The 14,118-nt window shown below is 53.6% G+C and overlaps 1 protein-coding gene across 1 annotated transcript in view; it reads left to right on the top strand.

Moving 5' to 3' along the window:
• Nucleotides 1-9,930: 9,930 nt before the first annotated feature.
• Nucleotides 9,931-14,118, top strand: part of LOC311195459 (rho GTPase-activating protein 7-like) — a gene marked incomplete at both ends in the record, with an annotated part of 51,326 nt that continues 47,138 nt past the window's right edge. The window contains one exon of the mRNA XM_084268867.1: nt 9,931-10,045. Coding sequence (XP_084124993.1) covers nt 9,931-10,045 — 115 coding nt within the window. The remainder of the gene's footprint in view (nt 10,046-14,118) is intronic.

Raw genomic sequence — 14,118 nt, 5'->3', positions numbered from 1 at the left:
TCAATTAACCCATTACTACCACTGAGTTAAGCCCCTGCCTATCTCTAGCATTTCATGAGTAGCTGTCCACTCAGCCTGAGACCTACGTGAGCCAGGAAAACACTGCACTCCTGCAGTTCTCGCATCCTTTGAGGATTAGGGTTTGATTCCACAGGAAAAGCAATGGCATGGAGAAGGACAGGTTAAAAAAACCTTTGGACACTACTTTTGCCCCTCTACTCCGCTCTCCTGAGACTCCACCTGGAGTAAGTACTGTATCCAGTTCTGGAGTTCCCAACATGAGAAGGACATGGAACTGTTGGAACAGGTACAGAGGAGGCCACAAAGATGATTGGAGGGGTGGAGCACCTCTGGTATGAAGACAGGCTGAGGCAGTTGGGTTGATATCAGCTTGGAGAAGAGAAGGCTGGGGGGAGATCTTAGAGTGGCCTTCCAGTACCTGAAGGGGCCTACAAGAAAGTTGGGGAGGAACTTTTTAGAAGGGCCTGGAGTGATAGGATGAGGGGAAATGGTTTTAAATTGGAAGGGGGTAGATTTAGATTGGGCATTAGGATAAAATCCTTCTCTACAAGGTGCTGTGGTAAGTAGCGAGGCCCTGGCACAGGGTGCCCAGGGAGGTGGTGGATGCCCCATCCCTGGAAGTGTTCAGGGACAGTTTGGATGGGTCCTTGAGCAGCCTGGGCTGGTGAGAGGTGTCCTGGCCTACGGCAGGGAGGTGGGATTGGATGATCTTTAAGGTCCCCTCCAAACCCAACCATTCTAAGATAGGTCCTAAGCTTTTTTTACAAACCCCTTCCAGCTTCCCTGAGCAATGTAACTCACACCAAACTGCTGCTCTCTGCTGTAAGGGGTGAGAATAGGACCCCTGGGGATCCCATAAAAGGTGTGGGGTTTCAAGGTCTCTTTTCACCTGCTCTCCTGCCTCCCACTGGGACTTTGCAGGGGCAAGGGGGCAGAGAGCAGCCCAGGCAACCAGCCCGGCTGCCAGGCCGAGAGAGCCGCTCTAGGCAGGCGCGGCAGCGTGCGGGGGGCTCCCTTAGCGTGCGGATACACACACACTGCGCGGCTTGTTTCAGCCCGGGAGGGTGATGCCGCGTTTGCCGGCGGCTCACCCGCTCGGGGGGCGCTTCCCCCGCGCCAGCCGACACACACCCGCCGCCGGGCTCGGAGTTACCGGCTCGCTGCCCCTTGTCCTGCGGCACAGCGAGTGTCGGAGCCGAGCGCGTCCTCCAGCCGCGTTACACACGGACCCGCGCGGGCGCCTGACCCGCAGGGCGGGAGGCCGGGAGCTCGGGCCGGGCTCCTGGCCGGCCGGAACAGCGCCGAGAGTCCCGGCTTCGCACCGGCCCGGGTCGAGCAGAGCGCGGCTGCTGCCCGGAGATGTGTTACCGGCCGGTCGTTACGGCCGGAGCGTAGTAACGACCGAGGCACCGGCGGGTAATTAGCGCCGTTAATTAGCGCGGGTGATTAAAAGTGGCGATGAGTAACAGACGGGTTTCCCTGGCGCCGCTGGAGTAGCGGGGGTGTGCGCGGCGCTCCCGCTCCTCGTTAGTATAGTGGTGAGTATCCCCGCCTGTCACGCGGGAGACCGGGGTTCGATTCCCCGACGGGGAGATGCCGCTTTTTATTTGCCTCTCGGTCGGTCCGTCTGTCTGTCTGTCGGTCCGGCGGCGGGTGCCGTGCGCGAGGGAAGGGAAGGGGCAGCTGCGTGTCCGGCCGGACAGCCGCGGGAGGCGGCGGAAGTGCCCGAGGAACGACCCCCCCACCCCGTGCGGGGCCGGCCCCGCTGCCGCGGGGGCAGCTGCTTCCCCTTTCCCTCCGGGGCTCCACCGCCTCCCCCGGCAGCGGCCGGCGCTGGGCCGGGCTGAGCTGCTGGGACTGGAGCTGCGCGGCCGGACCGGCGGCGGCCCCGGGGTTCCCGGGACTCGCGGCGAACGCGTTTGTTGGCTTCTGGGGGCAGTTTCGGGCTGGCGCAGAGAGACCCCCTGTGTGAGGGCTGGATTGCTGGCTCCAGGCAGCGTGTGTGCCCCGGCTGGAGCCCGCTGCGAGCTCCCTCACCCGGGCTGGCCGGGGTTGATCTGCACTCCTGGAGCAAGGAAACCCAAACCTGCCCGGTCACCGTGCCGGTGTCGGCGTAACCGTGCGCCGGCTGCTGCAGCCTAGCGAAGGTGTCCCTGCTCGCCGCAGCGGGTGGGACTAGAGGGGCTTTAAAGGTCCCTTCCAGCCCAGTACAGTCTATGATTCTAGAAGCGGTGGTTGGTCCCAGGCGGGCTCGGCTGGGGGTTCAGACCCCCGCAGCGGTGACCCTGTATCGGCAGGTTCCGGTGGTGCTTTCACATACACTTGCTGAGCTTTGTTAATCTGTGTTTTAGCCAAACTAGACGGTCCTCTGGGACACTGGCTCCATCGGGGAACGTTTGTGTTGACACTGGGGTCTGGGGCATCCCTGGGGTGTGCCCCCACTCCACAGTCCCCACAGGCGAGGGCACGGCGGGGCTGTGCCCCTGAGCTCCCAGAGTCGCAGGGAGAGCAGCGGCTCAGTGATGATCCTGCTCGGGAGTGTCCAGCCTGGAACCTGCAGTGATGTAAAGGGAAGTGAGTGGCTTCTCTTCAGAGAAGGCTGCTGCAGGACAGGTGCGAGGGCGCGGTGTGTGATGCTGCTCGTGTTCCCGGTGTCAGCAAGTCTGGCGCTGTGAGTATGAACCCACGGGGCAGCTCTGGGGGAACGGCCGAGCCTTTGCTTCTGGAAAGGTGAAGTGCCGGCACAGAGACTGCCTCCCGTGAGCAGGTGCCGTGCTGAAGGTGAAGCTGGGTCTCATGCCTCCCAGCTCTCGTGTTCAGGATGCACAGTTCAACGCTGAAAGGGAAAAAAGTTACTGTGCACTTTGATGGCACAACGAGGCTTTTGGCCACTCCTGGAAATACTGGATTAACACATCACTGGTCTCGAGTTTTACTTACCGGACTGTAGGATGTGGAACATATTTCTCCAAATTGGGGGCACCAACAAAAACCCAGAAGAAATGCCACACTTAGAAGCCTCCTGCCCAGCCACCGCAGCCCGTGCTGATGGGAAGTGTTGCTGGAGCAAAATATTCCCAAGACTTCTTAACAGCTTTCAGCAGATCCCAAAGTAGCCGTGTTGAAATAACACTTGTCACTTACATGTTTATTTGAAATACGATTCTGGTTTGTAGCATTGTACATGATTTCATTTAAATGCCTGTGTTCTCTGGAGACACATGAGGCTGCTGTCCTACCCTCTCCTACTCCCAGGCGTACAGCAGCAGTGTTTTACTCAGAGGGAGTATCTTTTTCAGGCTCTAATGACTTGCTGCTTGGCTCTTCATTCTCTGTCTTTAGGGACATGGTGATCCTCTTGAGCTGCCAATTTTTACCCTGGTGTAGGCTTAGAAATGTATCGTTCTGAGACTATGAAAACTAAAGCTGGCGCTTTTTTTGGCACAATGTTGTCCTTTTAGAGAATTTCCCAGGGAACTGAAAACATTTTATTTTAAAAATAAATCAAAGAAATCATTCCTTCAGCTCTGGACTCTACCTTCCTTGCTACTTGGCTACGGGTGATAGTTGGGTAAATTGCTGGAAAACATGCCTTTTTTTTTTAACATTATTCTCCAATCTTTATTTTTCAAAAAAAATGGGTTTATTTTAATCCATTGACTCCCTCGTGCCCCCACGGAGCAGCTCTGCAGGGCACAGTCTCTCCCCAGTGTGTGGGGGAGTCATTCCTCAGTGCACAGAACCGCTGGTGTGGGTCTGGAGAGCACTGCACCTCTTCCAGGTCCTTGCCTCTCCCTGCAGATCCACCTGGAAGCCTGCAAAAGCTCGTGTGCTGGCCATGCCAGCCCAGGGCTCATTGGGCCATAAGCGCTTTGTTGGGTTTGGGTCTGGCCCAGCTCAGCACTTCTCACAGCCTCTGCAGCGGTGCCCACAGAGCCAGGCTGCAGCTGAGCCGGGGGTGGGCTGACAGGGGGGAGTGTGGTTTGCAGGCAGGGGAGCTGGTCCAGCCAGGACTAAATGCACTTTGATGTCTGTGTGCTCAGTACAGCTGCGTTTCTATCCCATGCAAAGGAGTTGTTTGTCCAGTGGTGCCGGTTAAAGCACTTGTGGGTGAGATGTGATGTGTGTAACCAGGCTGGAAGCACAGGGGGAGGTGTCGCAGGGGGTCTGACTGGCCCTTCCGTACCCCTGGCTGGGCAGTACCTACCCCTCCCCACAAACCCTGTCCCTGGCAGGACGATGACGTGAAACCACTCAAACAAGTTCCTTTAATGATTTACAATCTTCCTTAAGCCGCTGAATCGCTTCCACAGAACCCGCCCTCGGTCCTTCCAAGCTGCCTGTTGCCACCTCCAGCCCCGGAGCGGCTGTTGAAGCGGCTCTGCGTTCCCTCACCGCGGCAGCAGCCCGGCTGCAGCTCATACCTTCCCTTCTAGGGCAGCAGCTCTGGGTCTCGCCTGCGTGCCTGTCCAGGGGTTCTGGTTGCCACCTGGGTAATGCCTGGCGGCGGCAGCCGAAGGAAGAGCCTCCAGCTGGTGCTTACACTTCAATGTTTGCACTAGCACGTTCCCACCAGGCTAGCTGAGCAGCAAAATATTGAGTTCAGTGCACTCTCACTGCTTGATGTTTTTATCGTTTAAGGCTTGAGACAACTTGTAAATGCTTAAAATAGCGTGAAAATCCCTGTGCTGGCACAGACTCCCAGCCTTATTGGAAGGATGTCTGCTGTTCTCCTGGTGTAGAAGTTTCATATGCTCCACGGAACAATTATGGTAAAGCAAAGATTTAAATAACCAAACCTGCAGGACAGCGTTTAAGAGGGCAGCTGTAACCTAAGGGTGTAGGAATAACAGGTTCATTGAAAACTAAGAACTGATGAGTAACTGGCCATCCATCACGAGTACTCTGGCTCCAGGAGCACCAGTGATGTCATGACTTTTCCACAGAAGTGTTAAAAGAAACTTTGCTCATATGAAGTGAGCTGTTTCCAGGCTCTGTGTGTGGGGAATGTAGTGCCTAATGTGAGCTTCTGTTAGTCAAGGGGAAAGGAGGCAGGGAGAAGGGCTGTGGGGAAGTGTTTGTTCCCGATGGCAGCTGAGCTTCTGGAGAGACAGCTCATCCTGGTGCAGGGACACCGACCTTTGCCTGGTCACCATGCTGGCAGGTCTTTTCACATGGACAGCCTGAGCTCACTCCTCATTTTAGCAGCTTTGGCCTTCTCAGGACTCCACTTTTCCTAGCTGTTGATGCTCTGGGCTGTGTACTCCCTGGAGTAGCTCATGAGAGGTCTTTCTCCCCTGCTACTCCGCCCTGCTGAGACCGCACCTGGAATATTGTGTCCAGTTATGGGGCTCTCAGTTAAAGAAGGGCATAGAACTCCTTGAAAGAGTCCAGTACAGGGCCACCAAGACACTTAAGGGAGTGGAACACCTTTCTTGTGAGGACAGGCTGAGGGACCTGGGCCTCTTTCGCTTCAGGAGACCAAGAGGTGACCTTATTAATGTCTATAAATATGTTCAGGGGAAGAGTCAGGAGGATGGAGCCAGGCTCTTCTCAGTGATGGCAGCGATAGGACAAGGGGTAGCGGGTGCAGCTGGAGCAGAGGAAGTTCCCTGTGAATGTAAGGAGAAACTTTCTCACTGTGTGTGTGACGGAGCCCTGGGACAGGCTGCCCAGAGAGGTTGGGGAGTTTCATTCTCTGGAGACACTCAAACCTGCCTGGATGTGTTCCTGTATCGTTTAGTTTGGGTGATCCTGCTCTGGCAGGGGGGTTGGACTAGATGATCTTTCAAGGTCCCTTCAAACTCCTGATGTTCTGTGATTCTGTGAGTAAAGCTACTACAGGTCTGCCCTTTCCCTGCTGGAACCATCAGCTTGTCTGTGACCATCTGTCTCCTTCTGCCTGTTCTGAGGCTGATGGTAGGTCCTACAGCTCTCTGCTGATGCTTGCCGCCTCCAGTTTGGCATACAGGTTGACAGCATGTGCTGGCTGGTGTTTTGGGAACAACAGGTCCAAAATGGGAGGCAGGGACTTGAGCATAAGATGGGTGCAGTGCCCTAGTCTCTCCCACTGCATCCAAGGGGAGGTAAGTACCAGGGTCCATAGGACAGGCAGCAGCTGGGTGGGCACAGCCGCAGTACAGGGGGATGTGTGTTTCTGTGCAAGTAACCTTAAACAGGTGACCAAAGCCTTCCCATGGACGTCTCAGTCTGGTTTCACTGAGCACAGCTGGAATGTGAAGGCAAGTCCCAGAGCTGACTTGCCTGAGAAGACACAACTCCAGTGTCTGTGTCTGAGACACAGCGCTGTTTGTTCCTGCCTTACGTCATCAATCCTACAACCTCGGCTGAACTCTCCTCCTCAGGAGGGAAGGAGTGGTGTCCGTGCTGCTGTTTGAACAGAGCAGTATGACAGGGCAAGAGAGATAATAGCCCACGTTTGCTGCTGTGGTGCTTGTGAAGGAGGTTACAGAGGGCAGACAGCAGGTTTGCTCTTTGCTCTGGGCGTGCACGTGAGCTGGGGACATCTGTGTGGGTTGTAACCTGCCCTGCCAGGGACACCTCTCCCTTGGCGTGGCCCGCTCTGGGAAGTGACAGCGTTAGCTGTTAGGGGTGGGAAGGAAATCACAAGTGTGTCTTGATGCCACAGTCCCACTGCTCAGCGCCCACCTGCCCCAGACAGACGTGGGATGTTTCTCCCTGACAGCGTGCCCAGAGTGCTGGAAGAGGCTTTGGCTAAGTGATAAGCCTCTTACCTTCCACCCAGGTATTTTTATTTAGCTGTGAGTAAACACTCCTCTGTGCTGGCTAATAAACTTGTCTCTTTGGGCAGAGGGATGACTCAAGTTTAACCTTTGCTGGTAAGTCATTAATTATCTGTCTTGGCAGCGTGCAGATGCTCACACACACCTTGAAATGCTTCTGCTGGAGCAGCAGGACCCAGGCACGTGGTTCCCAGCTGCAGCTCACGCTTTCACATCACACCCACGGCCTCGCTGGCGTGCAGATGAGACCCAGACGCACAGTGCTCGGGCTCTCATGAGGGAGATGCTAAACGTGCTCACACCAGTTGGATCTTTAATGCTACAGCCAGGCTCAGACTGCTTTCACAGTGCTTCTAAGGACTAGTTGTCGGCCTTTCCCTTTTTTTTTCTGCAAATACATTGCTTTGCCATTCTGGGTAATTTAAAAAGGCCGTTACCTAAACACATCTGCTGAGTGAGGATGCCTGCTTCACGCTGAATGGCCTGATGCTTTGGGAGACGTTTCGCCTCTTGCAGGTGGTGATGTGAATGCCAGAAGCTTCTAGGAATGTGGAGTGTCTGCACTGCTTTTTCCTCACCACAGCTTTATTTTTAGCATGCCTTGTGTTTAAGGGCCGTGTCTGGGAGACAGCGGGAGGAGCTTTAGCTCTCTGATGTGAGCAGCCTGACTGTTCAGTCTTCATTTTTGTCTTTTATTTAGTTTTATGGAACAAATTTTCTTCCTTACAGCTGTACTATCCCCATGAAATTACAGGAGACTTCCCCAGACCCGTTAGGCGTTGAGTCAGACGTGAGGTGGAGCAAGGCACATCTGTACAGCACTCCAGGAGCGTGCTGCTGTGGCTGGGGTTGCCAGCTGGAGGTCATCCTGTGTTTCTGGGAGCATCACTTACTGTCTCCACACAGGGAGGTGCCAGCCATCCATGGGAGACCCCCAAGCAGCACACAGCCCTCATGGGCAGCCCCTGCCTGGTGCTGCCTGCAGCAGAGGGGCTGTGTGAAGCTGCCCCCAGCAGCTCCTGGCACCGTGTGGGTCTGGGTGAAAGCTGCCATGGGGAGGGGGACATCAGCAGCAACCTGTACCTGGCCTTCTCACAGCAGTGGAAGGAAACTGCACTTCTGCAGGAGTGGGCTTGAAGCAGAGCTCTGCAGGTGGCATGAGATGCATTTAACAGCTTTTTCATGTTAAAAGCTCTGTGCTTGGTTAGAAGCATTCCCAGAGTAACTGCACTGGGGTGACATTAAAGGAACATAATTTTGTTCCTTTGCTGTATCTGTCCCAGCTGCTCCTGATGCTTTTTCCTTCCTCTGAGCAGCAGCCCTGTCCAAGGGCCGTGTGATGACTCCAGCTGCTGTGGGACTGGTGGCAAGGAGCTCTGTTTTGTCCTCCACACTCAGGGTGTCTCTGTGACCCCCCCCACAGTCCACTAGGCACTGGGATGGAAACCAGCCTCTTGTACAACCTGTGATACGTGTGTCTGCCATTGCTCTTATGTTGGTTTTAAACCCGAATGCCTTCGTCGTGTTAAGCCTCGCCTTTCTGGAAGGGTAATTCCCTGTGGTGCATCCTGAGTGCAGGCAGGGAGGGGTCTGCAGACCACCTGCACAGCATGAACCCGCATTTGCCTGGCAGGGGGAGTGCAGCAGGGCTGCTCGTGTGGCCCTGGTACATGTGCAGTTACACCTGGGGATCCTGTCTGCCCAAAGCAAAAATCGTCTTGCAATGGAGTCATGTGCTTGGTGCTTTCTCTTCACCGTGATACTGACTTCATACGTCTTGGAGAAGGCCTGAAGTATACACCTGCATTTCCAAAAGTCACATGAGGGACATTGATTAAGTTGTCCTAATTGGGATGCAGGTTCGTGGCATCAGTCTGTAAGCCAAGGAATCAGCTGTAACGGCTCCTGTGGTGCACTCAGACCTTTCTGAGGCAGTTGGGTGCTTGGTGAGGAGCATCCAGCTGTGGGGACGGTTGGTGACTTCTCACTAGGGTGCAGACAAGTGCGTGTGTGGGCGGTGTGTGTGCTGGAGCAGCCCGCTCAGTGCTGCTGTGCACTGAGCTCACGTCAACAAATGCTACTGAAACTCGTTCAGACCCAAAGCTGCTGCCAAAAATGGAAGCAGTGGCTATGCACAGCTAGTTCAACAGTCATTCACAGTCACCTTCTGTTCAAGATACCTCCCCATTAACTGCGTTTTTTCCAGGACTGATTTTGCTTCATCAGGAGCTTCATCAGTGTGGAGCTATGTGTCAGGTATTTGCTTTCTGCACACAGCAGCTTCCTTTGCAAGCATGTTTCTTCCTCGTGTCCTGCACGGGGAGGAAATCTGACTTTAACGACTGACTGTGCCTCTAGCCCTTCCAGCATGCTCTTACAAGAACATACTTATGTGGGTGCTGTTTCCAGGCATGTGACCAAACAAGTATGTGGCCAAGGGTTTTTGTATGTACCTGTTGCTGCTCAGAGAGTGGATAGCACAGGGGAGAGGTATCCTTGGAGCAGGGCTCTGGGGATGTTCCTCAGGTAACGGACTCATCTGAGTCCTGAGCTGTTCAAGGGGTCTTTGCACAAAACCTTCACTTGGGTTAATCCCATAACACAGGAGAAACATCCCATCTGCTTCTAGATGGGGCTGCTCTGTTCAGATGAAATACCAAAAAGAAATGGCCACAAACCCAACAATATCCCCCCAAACGACTGCATACTACTAAGGGAGATGCAGGCACGCGACCCGCTGCACAGACCCTGTAAGCTGGCTCTCTCTGAAGGAGGAGGAAGCTGTGACGCAGACGGTTAGTGCAGCGTGGCTGGCAATGCAGAGGTGCAGTGCTCCAGCACCATGCGTAGCCTGGCTCTTTATTTATTACCCTGCGCAGCAAGGAACAGCTCTGTTTATGTGAGGTGGGAGCCCAGCCTCAGGGCTGGGCCAGGCTTCGTGGTTGGGACGTTCCCTTGGGCTCTGCTCCCCTGGGCTCTGCTCCCCGCTCTTGCCAGAGGGATGTTTGTGACCCACCTGCAGACAACTTCTGTGCAGAAACTTTTCCAGTAGAGCTTAAGAGGTGAACGCTGAGCGAATGGATTTGCTGTGGTCCTGACTGCTGCACTTTCTCTCCGAGGTGCTGGATCTGCAGGGGTGAGGAGGATGCAGGCGCCGGGGAAGCCCCGCCTGCGGAGATGCCTCAGCGACCACCCTGGGGGCTCCTCCAGCAAGGCATGGGATGGCTTCTGGAGGAGCGCAAGGGAAAAACGCCTCGCAGGTCAGTCCAACGGCGTGTTTAATCCCTTGCTGGTGTGAAGTGAACATCAGGGCTACAGCCTTGACCACGGAATGAGAATGCCCCGACTTTCTTCCGTGAGCGTGCTCCTTGTGATGCTGCCGTGTTGCATGTCATGCTGCTGTGTCGCACCTCTGCTGCTTTTTCCACTTGTGGGACCGAGTGGGTTTTCTGAACTGCTGTGTTGTACGTAGAGCTGCATGTTTCCAGGTTTACCTACGGCTGGATTCTGGCTTTTGGTATCTCTGCTTGGTCTTTGGCTGGAGTTTTGGTTTGGGCATGTTAAAATATGGTGTTGGTCAGCTGTGCAGGTGCGGGAGCAATGCGCAGCACCGTATGATAGCAAGCAGTTGTGAGGACAAGCCCAGAAATAAGTCTGAAGGAGTAAGTCAAGAAATATTCCCTCAGGTACCAGCTTTTGGGTGCTGCTGCTCAGGAGAATATAGCAAAAACTCATCTTCTGAGAAGTGAGACTGTGTAGAGAGGAACGTGCCGCTGGCCTGTTGTGGGGGGACAGACAGACAGACACATGTGTGAGCATTGTGGGAGGATGAGATCAATGCTTATGAAACACACGCTGAATAAAAACTCCTTCCAGGAGAGCCGCGTTGCTGGAAGGAGCTCTGGGGACTTTAAGCCTGGTATATTGTGGTGAAAACACATCTGCTCTCAGCAGCAGTGAGAAATACTTGGCGGGTGAATAACAAGGACTTCCTTCCAGAGAAATCTTTGACTTGAGATCTGGCAGATTTTCTGAGGACGTATCAATACAGAGGTTCTGGAGAACCCGTGTGGGATTGAGCTAAACCCTTCCAGAGCATCTCTGAGTGCACAGAGAATTGTCGCGTCCTGCTACCAGCTGCTGCGGCACTGGGAGGCAGTGTTGAGGTTATTTTTAAGCTGAACTCAAAGCTCTCCGTGGATGGGAGTTACAAAAAACACAAAAGGAATATATAAATATAAAAAGGACTGTTGTGGTTTTGCTCCCAGCCAAGAGCTGGGCACCACGCAGCAGCTTGGGTTTTTTTTGGGAGGTGGGGGAATTGAGGTGGGGGGAAGGGAGGGAAAAGAAAACCCAAGGGACCTAAACCTTGTGGGTTGGGATAAGGATAGCAGAGAGATAGATATAATAGTAACAGGACTTGATAGCAAAATATACGAGACTAGTGCTGCACAATGCAGTTTCTCACTGAACTGCACAACTCAGGTCATACAGCTCAGAGCTGTCCCAAAAGTGGACTGTCCCCAAAACGGTCCCAAATAAAAAGCGCCTATCAGCGTACTGATAAACACTCTTTGGAACCTCTCCGATGGCAGAGGTGAGAACAGGAGTCAGCCTGTCAGTGCCTCAGCCCTGCTGCTTCCAACCAATTTCAAAACAACCACAAAAGAAGTCACAAGGCTTTGCTGTGGCTGCCTGGCTGGTGTTTCATCTGTCTGCTTGACAGGGCTGGAGGGACACCCTGTTGTGAACGGCAGCGGTTTGCACTGGCTTCTCCAGCTGTGCTGCAGAGCAGCGTGGGGGTCTCGGAAGGGCAGTGGGACACACAGGCTCAGACCCGTTACCAGTACTTGGCTTTTGCCTGCACCAGCAGCAGTAGGAGCGAATTAGATTGAAGGATGAACAGGGAACTCCTGTTCCAGTTCATATTTGCTTCCTTCCACTGTTTGAGCCCTTACAGGCTTGTGTTCATGAGGACTCAACCAAACAGATTGGGTGAAAATGAGAGGCTGGGTGGTGGGGAGTGGCCTGACTAAAGCAAGTGAAACACAAATCTCCTGCTTGATCCTTTCAGTCTGGAAATCTGTGCCCATCAGAGCAAGGCCAAGGTTACGGTGTACAGGAACAGGCGATCCTGAGGACTGGTGTGGAGACAAAGATCTGACTGGCCTCATTCTGTTGGTGCTCCACAGTGAATGGTAGTGGATGTGTTACAGCCATGAGGCAAAGCCAGGGATCAAGCCAACCCCCTAGCACGTGGGGAAGGTCAGCTTTTGACTTTGTATCTGAGCTTCCCAACTGTCCTGGGCATTTGCACATAAGCTGAGGTTGCTCTGATCACACCATGAAGAGTTTAGACCAAGAGCTCACCTTTTGCCACCCCCAGGTGCCTGGCTTTGGCACTGCTCAATGTCTGCTGGAGCTGGAGGATGCCCTGCGAGGGCAGGCTGGGTGCTGGATGCCCCACGGGAGCCACGGTGCTGCTCAGGTGGCTGTGCCACAGCCCTGCCTGGCCAGCGCTGCCGGGAACCGGGCAAGTCCCAGGTGGAGCAGACAGGGGGGTCTGGAGGGTTTGGTATCACCAGGGAGCACTTGTGGTTACACCCCCAGGCTTGCCTGGTGCTGGTGCGTTGCAGGAAGGGTTCTGGGGTGCTGCACTGTGAAAGCCTATGGAAACAGCTGCTTGCAACATCTGGGGATGTGGGATTTTGGAGTGGCTGCTGCTCTGGTAACCAGCCTGGGCTGACAAGCTGAAGGGTCAGTTCTGGGCTCCTCAGCATTTGGGTGTTGGCAGAAAGATGCAGATGTACACGTGTGTGGCTTTTCAGGAAGCCTTTGTAGGTTATCAGAAATAATACCTCTGTCCACCTGTCTGTCCAGGCTCTCGGGCTGTGTGTTAGGAAGCACAGATGTGCACAGAGCAGACCCTTGGGGCCACTGATGGACAGGGGTTGGTGGGGCCTGGGGCTGTGCTGGGAGCCCACAGAGATGAATGCTGGGCTTGGTAAGCACAGTGCCTGTGGTCTTCCTCTTCTCCCACACGTGGTCCCCATCCCCAGCTGGGAGCTGGAGGCACGTCAGGAAGGACAAGGGTAATAAGTGTTCTAGTTGCTGAAAAATAGCTTTCTAAATTATTTTTTCAGAGCCTTGGTGGGTTGCACAGAGCTCTCTCCACCTGTGGCTCACATTCATCTTGTGGAGACAGGAGATTTTGTTGCAGTATTTTCACCTGGCAACTCGAAGTTCTCTTGCCAGTGGGGACTCGCTCTCTCGGGTCCCAAAACTGTGTTTGAAATAAGTCAAAGCTGTGACCACCAAACTGAGGCATTTATTTTTTTCCCCTGAGCCTGAATGCACTTCACTCTTTATAAGAAGACCTTTCAGAGGTGCCAAGGGGCTTAAATGTTATTGCAAATATCCCCCTTTCTCTTCCAAAAAAAAGAAGCGAGTTATTCTGTGGGCTGAATTGAAGTTTCTGCTTGGAAGTGTAGTGATGCTGCCAGTGAGGTATGGTATGCTCCTCCAGTCCTGCCAGACAGACTGGGGACTTTCAGTGAAGGAATCAAACTTCAGGAGTTGTACGATTCAGGGGGCTCCAGGGTCCTCAAGCTGCTTTGGAAATCCTACCTTGAACTTGTGTGGGCTGGTGGGACTGGTGTTGGAGCACCAAAGTGTTTGAGCTGGACTGAAAACAGTTGAACCAAACCTTAGTCACTGCTTGCAGTTGTGGAGCCCATTGCTCCAGACCAGCATTATGGTCCATCAGAAGCAGCAAGGGGTTTATCAGGTGTACATACAAAGTGATGGTCAGTAGGTGTATGGAGCATCAATACTACTGAAGTAACACAACTTGTGCCAGATGGATGGTCTGTCTTCTGTGAAACAATAGCCAGAACCAACATTCCAGCTCTTCCAGACAGCATGAATAAGGTTCAGCACGATTAGGAAACATTTTGGGGAGCTCAGGGTTGAGGCACTTGCAGTTTCTCAGGAAGGTTTGTGTTACCTGTTCTGCCCTTGGATGGTGGAAAGGCACAAGCTCCCAGTCCTGGGGCATATTATGAAGGTCAGCCTTCACCAGGGCAGTCTGTTGCAACTCTGGGTTTCTCAGAAAGCAAGCTATAAAATAGTAGTCCTGATTTAACTGGAAAATAAGTACACACGAGTGCACACAGATACTGTGAGAAATGGAACATCAAGGTATTTTTTACTTTAGAAAATAACACTTCAACAAATAGGAATGCTTCCCATAGCTTCCTGAGAAAAAGTACATACCTCTGCTTGAACTCAGCCTCTCTGTTCCCAGGGTGACTCAATTTAGGTGGCACTTAAA

This window comes from Gallinula chloropus (genome assembly GCF_964237585.1).
Source record: "Gallinula chloropus genome assembly, chromosome: 10".
Classification (NCBI taxonomy): domain Eukaryota; kingdom Metazoa; phylum Chordata; class Aves; order Gruiformes; family Rallidae; genus Gallinula; species Gallinula chloropus.
This window is presented reverse-complemented; position numbering and strand designations above follow the sequence as displayed.